At 43.4% G+C, this 18,801-nt stretch overlaps 1 protein-coding gene across 17 annotated transcripts in view; it reads left to right on the top strand.

Moving 5' to 3' along the window:
* The window catches only part of PDE4D (phosphodiesterase 4D), a 709,981-nt gene that overhangs the window by 648,923 nt on the left and 42,257 nt on the right, over nucleotides 1–18,801 (top strand). Inside the window, exon 1 of one of the 17 annotated variants that reach the window (XM_077347191.1) lies at nucleotides 6,371–6,451. The exons of the other annotated variants lie outside the window; for them this stretch is intronic. Within the exon in view, the coding sequence (XP_077203306.1) occupies nucleotides 6,377–6,451 (75 nt within the window). The 5' untranslated portion in view covers nucleotides 6,371–6,376. Of the gene's footprint in view, nucleotides 1–6,370; nucleotides 6,452–18,801 lie in introns of those variants that run through there. 17 annotated transcript variants of the gene reach the window in all.

Here is an 18,801-nt window from a genome sequence, read left to right as displayed (position 1 = left end):
CTTAAAGGCCAGCAAGATTTCCAGGGTTTAAGCTTTTGAGAGTCAAAGCTCTTTTCATCAGATATATTTAGGGTGCTATCGGACTTGCATCAAATTAGGATTTCTTACTGAAGCAAAGCTGATAAACCAGAATTTGTTGCACAAGGCACCATGTATTCTGATGTCTGTATGTAGCAAAAGTCAGGACTTCAGGCACTTGTGCTTCGGAAAAAAATGTAACCAATTGGATGGTTCCTGGCAAAATCATGCATGGTGTATTCCAAGTGCAAGTACAAAGTAGAAAACAGTGCACAGGTTTGAAAATGATCCCCCCCCCCGTTTTCCATTTGGAATTTAGAAAGGTCTACCTCCCTATGTGGGGTGTTTACTTTCCAATTTTCCTAAGGCATCTGAGGTAGTAATTGTGGTAGGAATTGGATTGCAAGCTTGTCCTAGACTGTGGTCAGTAGAACTCTGGCCATAGATCTTAAGGAAGGTTTCAGTTTCCTGCCTCTCCCCCTTGGGATGTCTTCAAAATCAGTAAGGTGCCAGTAAGAGGATTGAATTGACATCATAAATTTGGGCACATGGATATCTAGGGCCAGCAGTTTTCTAGGACAGTGCTGGTGAATGGCACCTTGCTTTTATAAGTTGAATCTAACTGGACTGCAAGATTTGGGCCAGGAAGGGGAAATTTTAATAAAGAGGTTGGGTGGTTGTGATCTAGAAGGAAATGTCTGATCCCTTCTATAGCATATGTTTCACTTAGCTAGTTAGACAACTTTATTAAGCAGTCTTTCTCAATGGTCCTAGTGCAAAAATGCTTGTTCTCTCTCTTAGTTTGGTCCATAAATTGGGCAATGTATATTAAGCTCTTTTGTGCAGGATCTGATGTGTGGATGATTAGAACAGAGTATGGTCAGGTTTCAGCCCACTCTGAGATTGCCTAGATGCTGCCCTTAGGACAGTAAAAATACCAATGGCTTGGAGGGAAGGATAAAACAGTGCAGTGGAGCTAAATAGTTCTTCACATGTGTTCAGGGGGTTATACTTAACATATTAATTAAGTAATGCCTTTCCCCTCCTACACACCACCTTCTTTTTATGTTGCTGGCATGAGATATAAGAGTCTTGAGTCTTTGTTCTACTGTACTTGCTCTAGGTAGTGCTGGAGCACAACAGACTTCCACTCAGGTAGCCATGGAGATGAGTGTGGGTGGGATGGGTAGACATCGTTCCCCTCTGTAGAAAGGACTTGGCAGAAGCAAGGACAGAGTGCGCAAGGCAACTCACTTGTGCAAATCTCCACTCGCTATTTGAGTTGCAGAAACAGAGGCGCTCAGAGGAGAGTGTTCTTGTTGGCGACTTCTGACGGACAGTCAAGGAAGCGGTTTACAGAGTGGAGTGGAGACGAGCAAACTTGTTCTTAGTGGTTCAGATGGAGAAGCCTCCCTGAACCAAAACAGGTCTTGATGTCTGTTGGATTGAGACTCAGCAAGTAAGTGGAAGTCTTTGTATCACAGGTTAGTTTACGCTAACAAATCGCTCTTGTAGGTAAAATAGTTACCTGAGAAGGAATGACAACGGTGTGTCCATTGATGAGTTGCACGCATCCTGGATGCCTCGTATACTGATAGAAACATGTAATACACCCTTCGGGCCCCTTGGTTTTGTCCTTTGGAGCAATTTAGAGAAGGGAGTTTCATGAATGAAAATCCATAATGTGTAACACAGCACATAGGAACTCATGTTAGGCATTTCCTTGTGCGGTAGAGGTAGCACATTTTTAAACCACATCTAGTAGGGTAACGTTTCCTAGCAGATGTCTTTCTTCTTCCAAAGACCTGCAGTTGTGCAAGCAGCGTGTGAACAGGTTCTTGGCTGTCAGAAGGCCTTGTATATTGTAATTCAGTCCCTCTGCCTTTGGGAGCTGCTCAAGAATATTCATCAAAAAAATGGTAGTCTTCCACCTGAAAGTTTCTCTCACTTTACTATATATACCCCATTTTTTCACCTGTGTACTTAATAGGTTGGTATTCCCTTTTAATCTAAAAAATACTGTAGAACAATTAAAGACATAACTGCAAGGTTAGGAGAATGATTCTGTCTCTGCCAGAACGCAGTTGCACCTTTATCCCATTAGTGTTTCAGCAAGATGTCCCAAATGGCTGAATTCTTCTTGAGTTCTTTAGCTGACATAATGGCAAATACTCATTCGTACATATATTCCGTCTGTGGAATAATTGCATCTCTGCTGAATAAACATGGAAAGGTTTTTCTTTTCCTAATTTAATTTGAACTTGACTAACAACTGGACAATTCAAATTAAAAATTTAATGGTTATAATGGAGTTTCTGTCATACTGAGATCAGTATGCGTAAAACTCTTGGTTTCAGGGCTTTATTTTAAAAGACTAGTTTTTGGTGCAAAGTTGTTTACTAAGGCACAGAAATTCCGTATATCCTTTCCATATCAATCCACAGCTTTCTGGGGTTTTTTTATAACAAACACAAGCTTTGGGTTTTGTCATAAACTCCACTAGAAATCTGCTTTTCACCAGCATTGTCTTCCAGTAAGGGGGGAAAGCTGCAACTGGAGAAATTTTCGCTTCTTTTGCAACTTTATTAAAAGGTATAAAAGACTTCTCAGATCTCCAGTCCTGGCAGGCCATTATGGCTAGCTGGGTGCCCCATTTCTGGGAGATGGAAGAAGGGAGTTGGATCAGACGTTTAATTTAGTGACAAATGGGACATGCCGGTTGAGGCTTCAAATTACATCAGGCCTTCTAGGGAGAATATTATTTTCCCTTGGGAAGGCAGACCTTCTAATCTTCCCACACAAACCCTCCCACTCCTCTGCCATGACTAGAAACAGTCTAATCTCCCACGTCTCAGACCCATTCCATACTTTGCATTTTCAGCATGTGCCTCTAAACAGCCTAACTTTGTAAAACTTGCATGTTAAGTTTAATATATGTGCTATAAGCATACATGCCATGTGGAGCACCAATAGGTTGTGTTTTCCTGGTAAAGATGTGTGAAACAGCCGGCAAAAGCAAACAACACCAGGGTCATCTTTATTTCAGTACAACATCTTTGGTTTGTTTTCATGTTTCCCCCACCAGGATCTACTCTTTCTTAATAAAATAAGAGCCCAGTGGCACCTTTAAGACCAACAAAGATTATTCATAGCGTGAGCTGCTTGCACTCGAAAGCTCACACCTCGAATAAATCTTTGTTGGTCTTAAAGGTGCCACTGGACTCTGATTCGATTGTGCTACTTCAGACCAACACGGCTACTCATTTGAATCTTTCTTACTCAGTCTCTACTTTTGCATAGCCTGGCCATCTTCCTCATGCTCAGTCGAGGTGACTTTCCTTCCTGCCATATTGCTTCTCTGTGGTTGACTGATGAGTTTGTGGGGTTTGTTGTTGTTGTTGTTTTTGCTGTGGTCATTCCTACCCCCAACCCGCCAGAATCAAATTTATTTTCCAGAATATGCAATCTCAAGTCTTGCTGGAAGTCATCATTATTATTATTATTAGCATTAGCATTAGCATTATTATTTGCTTCATTTATACCCCCAACAGAGACCCAACACAGCTTTCATCATTTTCATCTCCTTCCTGTTACCCTCATAACAACCCTGTGGGTAGGGCTAGGCTGAGAGTGTGTGACTGGCCCAGTGAACTTCAATGGCAGACTGGGGATTTGAACCTGGATCTCCCGGATCCTAGTCCAGCATTCTTAACCAATATACCACACTGGCTGTAGCCAATGTAAGTAGAGCTCCATGCATTAAATGTAATCTGTGGATGGATTGGCTCTTGATAGAACTTGGGTGAGAAACCATCCAGAAAGTCCACAGTTGCTACGCAGAGGTACACAATGGCAGACCACCTCTGTTTGTCTCTTGTGATCAAAAACCCCGTGGAAGTGCCATAAATCAGCCGTAACTGATTCCACCACCATACCGTAGAGACCAACACACTTGGTCAGGGTACAAGCTTTTATGAGTCAAAGCTCAGTTCTTTGGGTACTAGTGAGAATCTTGCTTTTAAAAAACAGTGGTATGCATACGTGCACATATACACAGATACACGCACACAGGGCCCCATCAAGAATTCTCTGTGCTTAAACAGACTGAAATCTACAGCTTAGATTCTGTGCTGGGCTGTGGCCTCAGTTTGCGCATCTGTACATGAATACATGATTAAAGCAGAATTGTGTGTGCATATGTGTATTCTTGGGAGATACATACCTAGTCACAAACTCCAGCTAACCAGAGATGCAGTTCCAGAAAAGAGTACACTGAACCTTTCCAATCCAAAAAAACAGCTTTCCTTTCGTCCACTTACTGCTGCTTCGTAGAAGGGAGTTTGCTTTTCTTCCTTACTTCCATCCTCCCAAAAGTGAGTTCTCAGCTCATGTTGTCTTTGATGTTTGCACAAGAGGTTCCTCCTTCCAATGCCAATGAAGACAGCTGCTCAAAGGGAAGTTTTTCCTCAAGTAGCTCCAGTGGACAGCAGCCCATGACCATTGGGGTTCTCTTGGAGCAACCAGACAATATTCTGCAAAAGCATGTCATCTAACCCAGGGGTAGTCAACCTGTGGTCCTCCAGATGTTCATGGACTACAATTCCCATGAGCCCCTGCCAGCAAATGCTGGCATCTGGAGGACCATAGGTTGACTACCCCTGATCTAACCCAACCCAACTGGCCTTACTTAGTAACACCACCTTCTGAACTGGTTATAAAGGCTGATGGACCTCTGTTATGAAAGGTCAGATGCTGGTTCCTGAGCTAAAATATTTTCTCCCTATGTAATAAGACAAAATAAAGAGATTCCAGTTTTATATATTAAGTGATTGCACCTCGACATTCTCATTTGCTTTTATATGCGTGCTTGGCCACAGAACCTAAAACTTCCTCAAATCCAATGCAGAGTGCACTAAAATAGTAGACACTTTCTGCTGTCTACTTAGCAGATTGGTTTGTATTCAGTTAGAAGCACAAGTCAAACTCTTAAATTAAAAAATCAATGTGAGAAAGAAGGCTCTTACTTTGAACTGTGCTTCTCTAATAGTTCTTTTTATCAGGTTGCTGACAGATCCGTATATGTCTGCTGATTCCGTAGTTGCTCAAGAATTGCAAGCGTTGGGCATTCTCGTGGATTTCAACATGGTCAGTTATGCAACAGCTTCTGCTTCTGCTAAGGATTTACATAGCTGGAGCTGTCTGGAAACGGGAAAGGCCATTATTTGTGCTACCTCTAAATTTATGGTGAATGGGCCCAGATGTACAAGCATGAGCTAAGCCTTGTCTCATCTGAGCAAGTGAGGTCATTTGGCAAGGTGACTTGACTAAGTGGATGTTGTGCTAGTTGGACTGTCAGAGTTGGCAGATGGGAGCCTGAGAGCAGTCATGTCTTCCTTCTGGGTTCTGTCTCCCTTCTCCCCAAGGGCAGCCTCCCTCCCCATTAAGCCCTCTGGACAAGCAAAACAGACTAGCTTCAGCAGCCAGAGGAAAGGCAGCATATTTCTCAAGTTCAGAGCAAGAGCCACGAGAGAACGCGTAGTGATATTGTAACACGTACAGCGGTCCTGAGGGCCTAGGGACCTCGCTGCTGTCGTCAACGCAGTCTTCCACAACAGCTTGCCCAGGAACTGGGGCGGCAGCGAATTTTCTTTGTCCGTGTCTCGCGGTTGACTTTTGCCGCTTTTGTTTTCAATGCCCTCTCCCGGGATTTGATTTCCCTTTACAGTTTGCGTATGTGTGAACTTTCCCCGTCGGAAACGCCAGGCCAGATCAGGCTCGGTGATTTGTATGCTGCTTAACCGTTCTTGAAATTGCCGTTCTATGCGGAGTTGCAGAGAGCATGCTCAGATTCCTCAGCATCTCTGTCCTCTGCTGCATGCTGATCACCTCAGCGGCTGCCGCGGGCTCTCATTACTGGCAAATGACATGCTGTGCTGATGCAGGCACCATAATAGGAAGCACCTAGGCCTGTCATAAACAAACAGGTCTGAGGGAAAAAAGTGCAGGTCTGACGTATGGCGTGTCCATAGCAACAAGGAGAGATGAGGTTGCCATTTTGGAGTATATGCAGGCTAGTATAGCTCTCCACAAGAAGCCAGAAAGTATCTTAACAGGATTCAAAAGCTCTCTCTGTGTGCTTTGCGAGAGACGCTGTTTGCAGGGGGCAGCAGTTTTTAAATACAAACTTTTGGGACGTTGAAGTGGTTTATCGGAATTGATTTTCTTCTCCCCTGCAAGTGCCATAGAAAGTTTTGTCGGAGAATGATAGTGCGCTTACTCCTAAGAAATATTTACCTGACTACTCAGAGTCCGTACCTTTGGATGCTTAGTCATTAAACCTGAAAGGATATAAATTTTTATGAGTAAGATGACTGTGAGTTCCTTACATTATGAAGTATGGCCAAAGTTTTGTGCTCCTGAATTTTGGATCCAGGTAAGATTTCATTTAATCTTTAATAAATTACATGTTGTTGTTTTTTTTTAGCACCTTCCCCCAGCCAGCAAAATCAGTGAATACCTTGTTTAGCTTGGGGGGAAAGAATATATCTGTAGCAGTTTGGGTATGGAGGAAGGGATTTGAATGGCTGTATATCGGAGCTCTTTGAAAAGCTTGCTGGTAGGAAGATGCTGTTGCAGCCTGTAAAAAGGATTTTGTCAGATGCAAGTGCTGAAAATTTGTGTGACCGGCTTTAGCAAATCCTTATTGACAATATCTCATCTTTTCACTGAAATTGCAGCATTGGAAAGTATTCCCGGTCCAGAGAACTGGGAATGTTCAGGGAACTGTCCCCAGAATTGAGTAATTTTGAGGCAAGATGATGAAGAAAACTACGTAATATTTTCCCCCTTCCCCTTCTCCTTCCTTGTCTGCGTAATTGCAGCTGTTTTCATATATTCCGGTTTGCCAGTCTTGCAACACACACGCAAAAAAGAGTTAACAAGAGAGACAGCATAATAAACTGCCATGTGTATGCAGGCTGCTAGGTAGAACAGGACTAGCCTTATTTTATTCGAACTTCTAGAGGATTTTTTCAATGGAAGAGGAAAGGACCCGGTGGGTGCAATACTGAGGGAAGCGACTCTGTGTATGGGTGCATACCTCTGTGAGGGAGAGGGAAATATTTTACTGAATTGCTGAGTCCCAGAGACCATTTAATGGGTGCGTGGAGGATTATGCTACGTGTCAATGGGATAGGCAGGAGTCGGATCTCTACTGTCACTCCCCAATGAACAGCTTTTGCTGTTTGCTCACCCCGTCACTAACTCTAATCTCTGCCACAAGGGTTACGTACTTCTTTTCAAAAAGAATAGTAAGGATTTTTTTTTTTTTTGGTGCTTCTTCACTGCTCCAACAGAACATTGTTTTTCAGCAAACTCCCCCCCCCCCAATTTTTTAATGTTTACTGAATAAATCCACCATTTGCATTTGTGGGTGTGTCGTTTGCCTGCTGGAACATTTACAATTAAGATTTGGCTATATCCCTCATTCATTATTCCGTAGCTTTTTAGGCACTTCGGAATGGCAGGGACTTCGCTACACCTTGCTGGTGTAGAGTCGAAGGAATGTTCTCTTGTAGATATCTAGGAATCGCACCACTTCACTGATAGTTTCAAGAGCAACTTCATGGCTCCGACATTTTTATTTAAATTGGATCCAAACCCAGAAGGCTCAGCAGAGTACTGCAAAAGCAGAATGGCCTGCAGCAAAGCAGGTGGGTTGAGACGGCGGCAAACTGGGTAAGAATGGAAATCCCCATCTAGAGGAAAAATTGGGAGAAATGCCTGGAACTCCTGCCCTATACTGACTTTGGGGCTCAGACACTGCTGCAGAGGAGCTATGTGTGGGAAAGGGGAATCATGATTCCAGGAGAGATAGGGAAGAATTGTTCTTGCCCCTCTGAGGGCCTTTCTGGATGAAAACCCTTTTCTTGTGAGAATAATGCTACTGGGTTGTTGTTTTTTTAGCACGGTGCTAATGTTATGTTGATCCAGTGTGATCCTCAGGAAATGGGATATTTTCTTTTAGCCAGAGGCAACCGTGTGCTGCAAGATAGCAGAGCAGATTTCATCAAACGTAGGAGGTGTGTGGTCAAGCACTTGGGCGGCCATAAGCAGAGTTAAAAGCCATCTACTTGGGGGATTCATAATGTCACGGAGAGGGTGGGGAAGGGACATGTGTGAACGTTATTTCATCGGGTACCTTCCCATGGTACTGTCACGAGGGCCATCTGCACAGGAAAACGCCCATGGTAGTTGGATGTGTGTGATAGTGTGATTTGAAATTTTACAAGCCGTTGGGAGTTAGCCATTTGAGCTTTCTATATTTGATGACACAACTGAGATACAGCTGCACAGTCTCCATTCTTCCCTGGAAACTATAGCATTTGGGAAACAGTCCTCCTAAGATTCATGTGGGGTTTCCTTCTACCTTCCTTTGGTAGTCCATCTGAAAACACACATTGAAGGAGGAAACTGGCTTGGAGTAAAGGCCCAAATTGAAGGAGGTACATGGAAGACACTCGAATCGGGCTGGTCTTTCTCATTTTGCCACAAAGTTCCAGTCAAGGGGGTAAAAAAGGAAGAAGCCCACTGGTCTTGAAAAAAATAATCCTCTTCAAATTTTGATCTGCTCTGGAAGAACTGAAACGGTGTAATCAATCATCAATATATATTTGAAAAATATGTTCTTTTGTGAGTGTCCAGTTTTGTAGTTTATATATTTAGTTCGAGATTTTATTGATTGCATCTATCTGTCTGCCTAAAGATTTGCAGCTCTTACCAGTTTTAGTTCAATTGTGCAGTCCCATTTTTTTTAAACCGATGCCTATTTTATCTTTTTTTGTTGTTTTGTTAAATTTATTGGATGCTAAAACCTGTAGGAGTACATAGGGCTGCTCTTATCTTTTGCGGATGATGTAAGTTGCTGTCAATATTATCCAGTCAATATTATCCAGCTCCTTCCTTGATCTTTTACAGGAATTTGCGGTAGACAAAAAAGGCCTGCCATTGGTTAAATGGTTTTATATTTGCTTCATCAAATATCTCTTTAGTTCTGTCCTTTTAGCTTGAATTATGTAAAGTTCTTCCAATGGAGGAAACCATTTGAACCTCTGCTTATGTTTGATTCCCCCTTCTGACTCATTTTAATATGACTCATTGTTTGGATTCAATTATGACTTGGTTCTTGCCAATGAGAACCCCTTTCTTAGTCATGAAAATGGGCTTGGATTTACTGTTTGTCTGCTTTCTTTACATTTTATCAAGCTGGTTTCAGTATCCCTGTGAGCTATGGTGAGCTTGACAAAAAATGTGAGGCGATTTCATCCACGTCTTCCCCCTCCCACACACACCCCAAAAGTTTGAGTCACAGCATTTGGGAGACTATATGGTTTCTCATTGGAAAACTCCAAAGGAGGAAAAGGAAGTAGTACCAATCCTTCATGATTCCTCCATATATTTGGCAGACAACAGGGTTGCAGTTTTGGGGCCAGGAGGTTACCTCATAGAATGGGGTCATTTTATTTCCCCCTGGCTCCCAGTCTTAGGACCTAACTGGCTTACACCCAGGGGCATGTAACTAAGCCCCAGTGTTTTTTTAAAAGCGAATAGCATAGGGAAAAGAGGGCAGTTGCCTCTTTATCATGAGGTTCCACGTTCAATTTTGGGGGGGAAGCTTTGGCAGGGAGAGAGTATTTGGCCAAAACAGGCAGCAACATTGAAAAATAAGACCAAACAAAACAAAATTGACTGTCATTGTTATCCATGTATAACATTAGCTGGGCTGCTAGTCTTCGAGGTAGAAAATGCTAAACCATTTGCAAGTAGTACCTTTTTTATTAACTGGATTTTTGCACCTTTAGTAGGAGGAGTAGGATTCATTGAAAGCTTCAGTGAGCTTGTGCAAGATTGTACAACCTGGATGCTGTGCCCCTGTATACTTCTTGGTATTTTATTACTGCTAATTTCAACAGTTTTCAAAAAAAATGTAGACTGATTGTCATGCTTGACCATTCAGAGTTGTGAAGAAGAAGAGTTGATTCTTATATGCCGCTTTTCTCTACCCGAATGAATCTCAAAGCGGCTTACAATCACCTTCCCTTACCTCTCCCCACAACAGACACCCTGTGAGGCAGATGACGGTGAGAGAGGCCTGATATTACTGCCTGGTCAGAACAGCTACAGGGTCACCCAGCTGGTAGCATGTGCGGGAGTGCGGAATCAAACCCAGCTCGCCAGATTAGAAGTCTGCACACATTAAAAACTTCCATTTTATATTTAAACCATGCTTCGACACAGGGACAAAGGACAGCTACATTTTTTAAAGATGCTGAAGTTCAGTATTCTAGATCAGTTTTAATTATATTTGAGTAGAATTTTGTATCCTTGAAGCACAGCACATTTAGAATTAAGAACAAGAAAGTATATCATGGCACTTTTAAAGCAATGAACTTTGACAGTACTTTTATGGACTTTATTCTTTCTAGGCTGATTCATGAAGCATTCCCAATTTGGAAAGGCAAAAGGTGTACATAGTAGGTCTATGATACTTCTGTAAAATATACAAAATAAGTATAGTAGTGATCAAGCATTGGTGGCACAGCTTTTCTCTCTTAGCTATGTTAAGTTTCCATCTGTGGTGATCCCAGTTAAGACCTAACTGAATATGATCCATTTGGGTTGACACATTTTTAGCTCAGAAATTTCATTCTGGAGCCTTCTTTTGAAGTTTTTGTTGCCACTACTTAAGAACAGCTAGATTTCAGGCCCGAATTATTGTCATCTGGGAACCTGAATGGTTTCCATGCCTTTTCTGAATGTTGTTGTTTTGGAGACTGGATTTATGACCTTCTCCATAGAGGGATATTTGAAGGATGAGCTCCAGATGAATGGCTGATGTTATCAGGTTTCGAAACTGCCGGGGGGATGGTAATTTTCCCCATTTGTGAAACTTGCTTGTACCTCATCAATATGTGTCAAGCAGTTCTCCAGTGCTATAGATCAGTGATGATTATTTTGATTACTCTTAACAATAACATTTTGAAGAACCTGTCACTTTCTTTTCAGCTGCTATGCCCTACTTCTTAGATGGACATATATGCTTGCCTATCTCGTAGCCACCCCTCCTCCCATGTGTAGAACATTTTGAACATACAGATGCACATGGGAAATACAATTTTTAAATAGCAGTTTCCAGGCTAGCCTGATCGCATCGGGTCTCGTAAGTTAAGCAGGGTCTGTATTGGGATGGGAGACTACTAAAGAATACCAGGGTCATTGTGCAGTGCCAAATCACCTCTGTCTCTTGACTTGAAAGCTGCACAAGATTGCCATCAGTTGGCTGCAACTTGCTATCAATAATAGTAATTTTTTTCACCATATTTGTTAGTTGTTAATGAATATTTATTGTTGTTTTCTGATTTACTGTATAGCTTCCCCTCCTTTTTTTCATAAATATTGAATTATCCGTATCGTTCTTGTTTTATGTAAACGACCCTGAGCCTCCCTCACAGGGTGTCTGTTGTGGGGAGAGGAAAGGAAAGGCAACTGTAAGCTGCTTTGAGACTCCAGGTAGAGAAAAGCAGCATATAAGAACCAACTCTTCTTCTTTAATAGACCCAGTAAATTTATTCTGGGGGCAAGTAGAAATGGAGCTTTTATTTTCTTTTTCTTTTATTTTCTTTAAAAAGTAGCTGCATCTGGGTCACTCTGTGCGAAATCTTAGATGGTGCACCAGACTGAGAAAGCTATATGGCAAGACCTTAAAATGCTAAACATTTAGTAAACATTTAGCAGATGGACTTAGAAAAGCAAAACAAGTATATATTCGACATGTAAAACCGAATGAATCTTTTTTCGGCTAACTGAACGTTGAGTTTGTTCTTTGGAGGAATAGTAATGCCATCCAGTTACCCTTTCCAGAAAGAGAGATGATAGTCACGCTTTTTAATAGCAACTGGAGCTTGAATCAACAAGCCTATGGGAAACAGCTTGCAACGTGCCTTTGAAATCCTGATATCTAGTCAGGGTGATTTATAGGCTCTTGCACTGGCATGTATGTGTTGGGGCCCTGCTCAGTTTGTTTGTTTGGGTGTTAGCTGCGTTACCTAGCACTCCATGAAGTGGTGGCTAAAAAAAAAAGTGACACATGAAGAATTCAGCTGGGATACTCCTTTAAAAGTGGGGTGGGGGCGTAGCAGGGTGGGTGAATGGGAATCCTGTAGATAAATAGCAAGCTTGGTTTTAAAATTTCCCTCTGTAAAGAAATGTTTGGTGTTGGGGGTGGTGGCAAGGGGGGGTTGCAGTTTTGTATTTCACTGTTTCATTTATGGCACATTACAATCACAGGCTGTCTTCAGCCTTCATGTTTAGCTTCCCACTCAGAAGTCCTCAAAATATTTCTTAACCTTCGTTCCTGTATCATTTTAACAATTTGCTGTCAAACGGCCGTTGCTCTTGCCTTGCTTCTTCACGTGGAGAGTAGCGCACACACCCCTTAAAAGGGCGCTTCCATAGGACCTGTGGGTATCCTAGGGCCCCCTCCTTTGACCCGGCCCAAACAAGGAACTGCCGATGCTTTGCCTGCAGACAGTATAGGCTAGGGGCAGAACTAAATTCTGCCCTTGAAATGGCAGAAGGCATGGTGTAGCTTTACACCACAGTTAACCTGGGGCAGGGCAAGGAGGGGGGATAGCCTGGCCACCGTGGGGCACAGCTCAACTGTTGCCATATTAGTGAAAGTGTGTCAGTGGGGTGCGTGTATGTAGAGTGGTGGCAGCAGCAGACAGCAGAGGGACAGGTCATGCGGACTTTGTTTTACCGGCTTCTGTAGTGCCTACTGCTGCAGTTGCCATGGGTTCCCATGGCTCCATGTGGGAGTGGCCTTTTTGTTGTCCAGTTGGCTGTAAAGGGCCTAACTTGGTATGAGGTTTTCTGATCTTATTGAAATGAACGGAGGCTACGCAGGGGCTCTTACACCACTATGATTTGTAACAGGGAGGGATGTTTTAAGAATCCTGCTGGGCCCAAGATTTGGGCTTTTGTGACCTTTTGCCCCTTTTCTTTTGCACATCCCCGAAGCCATTTTTCTTCCTTTCTTAAATGGCAAATATTAAAAACAGTTGGGAGAAGAAAGAAAAAGTGTCCACGCGTCTGTCTTCTCCATGGGGGTAGGCAGTAGGGCCTTAAATTTGGATATTGGTAATTTCCAACACTCCACACGCATCTTGAGCATGTGCTAGGAATCAGAACCAATCCATTCAAAATCCAGTCATATTTCACTTGGTTCTAGGCTTCATGTAGTTATTTTCATTGAAATGGCACGGGGTGCCCCCTGTCTGTGTGACAGCTTAAAGCAAACACAGGCTAGGTTGTTTCCTCGAGACCTGAGGTCATAAGACATGCGCATTCCTATACTCCTGTATCTTGAGCAGAGTGCTGGACAGTATGTTTGTCTTTGTGCAGGACAACCGTATTCAGCGTAGCTGAGTTGAAACTATACTGTAGTAGGTAAGAGCTGTGTCTTCTAATCAACCAGGTTTGATTCCCTGCTCCTCCTCCACACGCAGCCAGCTGGATGACCTTGGGCTCGCCACAGCTCTGATGAAGCTGTTCTGACTGAGCAGTAATAGCAGGGCTCTGTCAGCCTCACCTGCCTCACAGGGTGCCTGCTGTGGGGAGAAGGAAGGGAAGGCAATTGTAAGCCACTTTGAGACTCCTCCTGGCACAGAAAAGTGGAGTATAAAAACCAGCCCTCCTCCTTCTATTTAAGAGTGTATGGAAGACCCAGTTTGAATTTCCACTCCGCTGTGAAACCTGGCTGGGTGACCTTGGGCCAGTCATATGCTCCTGTCTACCTTACAGGGTTAAAGTGAAAGTTAAACAGAGGAGAGGGGAAAGATCTAAATCACTTTCTGTCTTCATTGCAAATAAAAGTAGAGTATTAAAAAAGCTTGCAATATTTTTTCCAAGCCCTAGGCACAAAATTCACTGGTTGCAGAATTGGAGCGGCTAGTGGGTTAATTTGGAAGGGGCTTAATGAGATGTATTAAGGGGAGTTATCTTAACTTCTCAGTTGCGTGAGCTTTTCTGAACTTGGTGCTTGGCTCAAGGGCTTCATAGCTCCCTTGTTCCCAGGTTCATGAGCTTCCCTCAATCTAGATACTGCAAGTTAGTTCAGCAGTATCACAATCCAGAGAGGTTTAAAGTAGCCATTTGTAGCTTGCTGCACTCGTATGCCAGGACTTCAGTGAGAAAAGCAAAACAATTATATTTGCATAATTTCTCTCTTGATGAAAAATCCTCCTTATTGAAAATGCAAATTTGCAAAAGTTTGGCTCACACTTCGTTATTTAACCACTGTGTAGCAGCTGACTTTTTCATTGTCGTTTATCACAGTCTTGCACTTGCTGGAAAAGTACCTTTAGCAAAGCTAAATTCTCAAGCACACCCTTCCCAATACTTCACTTGCTTCTCTTTCCTGCCTGTGTCTTTTTTCTCACCTCTATTCCTTTCTCAGCAAAAATACAACATGGCCAACCCTCCTCCAGTGGGTGAAAAGGACACTTTTTGTGTCTGAATATCCATCTTTTAAAAATTGAACGCTTATCATAAATATTGAGATACATTTGTTTGTATCTATTTCTAAAAAGTAAAACAAAAAATTGTATGGAAGCATAATTGCTCAGCTTTTCCCACTTCCTGGCTCCTTTAATTTCCACTTGCAAATACCAAATTCCTATCCAGAGGCTTGCCTGCAATGTTTGCTTGGGGTGGTTCTTTTCCCCATGAGAACCATTTGCATCTTCTTTTAATCTAGACCAGCCTTTCTCAACTTTTTTTCATCATTGAGAAACCCCTGAAACATTCTTCAGGCTTCAAGAAACCCCAGAACTGGCACGATTGTGCAGAATATGGTTGGGAAGCATAACTGTTAACATGCCCGCCTGGGGCCCCTTTCCCATCTCCTCCAGGCTCATCGTTGGCCATTTGGAGGGGTCGGGTCTACATGACCACATATTGTCATATCGCCCAATAAATGTGTAACAAATTTTAAAAATTATATAAAAAATTACCTCCCACTTGTACGGGGGAACCCTTCCAGGGATGTCAAGAAGCCCCAAGTTTTCATGAAATCCTGGTTGAGAAATCCTTATCTAGACTGATCCCACACATAATGATGGAAAGAGCCATTAAGTCCCAGGCAACTTATTGCAACTTTTGGGGGGTTTCAAAGCAAAAGATGAACAGACCTAGTTTGCTGTTGCCTGCCTATAGATAGCAAAGCAGAAAGTATGCAGTTGACACCCAAATGTACCTCCTGATGGACAGCCGCCCAGACTCCCCTGGAACCATTTGCCAGATATTTGGAAGCCGTGGCTGGATGGCTCAAGCAAAGTCACCTGAAACTCAACCCCTCTAAGACAGAGGTCCTGTGGCTGGATAGTAGGGGGTCAGGACTGGAAGCGCACTTACCTACCTTGGCAGGGATGCAACTGGCCATCGTGTCCTAGGCCAGGAATCTGGGAGTGACCTTAAATGCCTAGCTGACATTGGAGGCCCAGGTCAAGAAGGTAGCCAGCCAGGCATTCTTCCATCTACGCCAGGCTAGGCTACTAGCGCTCTACCTATCCTCTGAACACCTGGCCACAGTAATCCATGCAACAGTCACCTCCAGAATAGATTCCTGTAACTTGCTCTACGCAAGCAAAATGCAGCTGCAAGGGTCCTTACTGAGACACCTTGGAGGACCCATATCCAGCCTATACTGAGGCAGCTGCATTGGTTACTGGTTGCTGCCTGGATCCAGTTTAAGGTATTGGATCTTACCTTTAAGGCCCTCCATGGTCTGGGCCCCACATACCTTAGAGATCACCTTTTGCCCTATGTTCCCCGCTCTGCGGGGACAAATCTGCTAGTCATTCCCGGCCCCCGGGAAGCGCGGTTGGCGGTTCAACCAGAGACCTGGTGGAATGAGCTCCCGAAGAGCTATGGGCCCTACGGGAGCTTTCGGCATTCCGCAGGGCCTGCAAAACAGAGCTCTTCCACCAGGTCTCTGGTTGAGGCCAACACGTGGAAGAAGATCTGGAACCCCCCCCCCCCGCCACTCTTGCCATCCCAGGAGTGGATTAAAAGCCCCTCAGTCCACCCTGAGGTTTTTAGGATATTTTTTGCCGCTATTTGGAGGATTTGAAGGGGATGGTTGAGTTGTGTTTTATAATGTTATGGGTTTTATGTATTGGGGTTTTTATAATTGTTAGCCGCCACGAGCCCTTGTTGGAGTGGCGGAATAGAAATGCAATGATAAATAAATAAATAAATAAAGAGGGACAGAGAAATGTATTAATGGGAATAGTTTTTGCTTTGGCATGCGACTAACCAATGGGATTCAGTGCTTCAGCAAGGTTTTGAAAGATCTTTAAACCGCTCAGGGAGCAGTATACATATTTGGTTAAGGGCTAAGTGAGTGGAGAGTGGGTGTGGCCAGTCCAGGTGAGGGCCCAATAGTGCGTCCAGATTGGGCCCTCACCCGGACTGGCCACACCCACTCCCACCCACCCAGCCGTCCCGGGGCTCTCTGCTGCCATTGTTGGCAGTTTGCCTCAGACACTCCCCAGGATACATGTAAGGGCCCTGGGGTGGGGGGAAGGGAGAGGGGGTTCCTTTCCCCATGGCCCTGCAGCAGGCAGCGGCTTCACTGGGGATGGAGGGGCCCGGAAATGGCTTCTGCAGCTTCGCGGAGCGCACCTGCCGCCTCACAGAGGTGGTGGGTGCACTCCGCAGGCCCCAGGGAAGCCGCAGCTTTGCCAGGGAGGGAGGGGTCGCTTCTGTGAGGCGGCGGGTTCGCTCCGCAGGCCCCCGGAAAAGCCATTCTAACGATCGGGCTTTGAATCTAGTATTTTAATAAAACTAGTGTGAGCAAGCCAAGAAAAGAGACAGCCAGAGAACAAACCAGGACTTACAACCACAGTAATTGTCCTCTGACTCAAGGAAGGGCATATCAATCAGCATACTTTTTTGTGTTTTTTTCTTTGATACTCTTATGGCACAATTAGCTGCTGTATTGATTAAATGCATTATCAAGTTCTGAATGCGTAGTCTAAGTGTTACCCAAATTAGATTGGAATGGAAAATTTAGCTTGCAAGAGGGGGTAACAATGGGATTCTCCACCTGTGTACCTCAGGGTCCTTCCCTTAGAAACTCACACAGAGACCAGTTTAAAATAAAACAAAAATAATTTTATTGAAAAACAAATCAAAATGAAATAGACTTGAACACACCTTAAATTAAGCATACTCACAAGAATAGAGGTGAGATGGTATGATAGGGGAGCATAATCCAGGACAAAGGAAAAGTTTATCTACCTTCACAACATGTAGAAGGCCAAGAGGAAACAGCAAAAATGACCAGCGCTCTGGGTTTATGTGGGGCATTCAGAAGACATGCCCCCCCCCCTCTCTCTCTCTCTCTCTCTCAAGAACAGCGAGGCCCTCATGGGGGGGGGGGTAAGGCCCTGTGTAATCTATTCCAGACTAGGCAATATGTGTCAAGAAAAAAAAGTAAAGCTGTTTTAAGACTGAAACAAAAATTTCATTTTATTTTAAAATTTTAAACTGTCTTTTGAAAGCTACTAATGGCTCCCAACACCAGAGAAAACTATTTATAAAAGGTATGGTTTGCAGTATACATTTCATTACAAGAAGTTGTGGTTGACGTATTAGCTGGACCTATTGTCCTGAACATATCCCTCAAAGTACCTGAATTGACTACTAATTTATTTTTTCCATTCTCACTGAGAGTTAATGCTCCATTGATAAAGAAAACCAAGAATGGTTGCCTGCAAGATGGGTTTCAGCCTCAGACAGTTTTGTTCAATTTGAGGGTGTTAGAAATTATTAACCTTCACCTTGAGAGCTACTTTCTAATCCTTGTGAATTCAGAGAAAACATTACAAGCACTTCTGCAGGATGTGTCAAAGAACTGGAGGGAGCTGTATCAGTTTTTAAGAGACATTTAGTTTGGTAGTACAACAGCTCCTAGATAACTCAAATATTAGGAATGTGAGTATTGCAATCTGCCAAAAGAATATCTCATTCATTGCATATACTTAAACCTTTCCTACTGAAATTTTGCATGGCTGGTTCCTGGCAGTATCTAGGATCCTACTTTTTGTTGAATCACGGTGATCACAGATCTGTGGATTAGGCAATTTTCTTACTGCTCAGAGCAAAAAGGCTTCCAGTTTCTACTTCTGTCTTGATGGGGTTATTGGCTGTTAGATTGGACATGTTTCTTCTGTTTAAAAGAGTGTGTTTTTCCCCCTCTATTAAATGTTGTCTGAAGAACTGCATGTTGGTATTTACTTTGCAACTCCTCGCTGCCTTTACCTTTGGAGCAGGGGTAGTCAAACTGCGATCCTCCAGATGTCCATGGACTACCATTCCCAGAAGCCCCTGCCAGCTGGCAGGGGCTTCTGGGAATGGTAGTCCATGGACATCTGGAGGGCCGCAGTTTGACTACCCCCGCTTTGGAGTAATGTTATTGTTTGTCAGTCAGTATATTTTATAAAGTGCCTTTGAGTCTGTTGAAGTTCTGCCTTCAAGCTCTAGTGTCATTAATCCCACCTATGCTTCTTCATCATCTGTTTCTATTCACATGTTTCTCCTTACAGCTCCAGGACAAATGCCATCAGCTAGGCAGTCTCCTGACCCAAAATGCACTCACCCAAGGAAGTTGCTCCTTCCATTTCTGGTTTCCTGTGTTTTTAACTCGTTGACCTTATCCTA

The sequence above is a fragment of the Paroedura picta genome, chromosome 7 (assembly GCF_049243985.1).
Source record: "Paroedura picta isolate Pp20150507F chromosome 7, Ppicta_v3.0, whole genome shotgun sequence".
Lineage (NCBI taxonomy): Eukaryota > Metazoa > Chordata > Lepidosauria > Squamata > Gekkonidae > Paroedura > Paroedura picta.
Note: the sequence above shows the minus strand (reverse complement) of the source record. Positions and strands in the feature narration are given on the sequence as shown.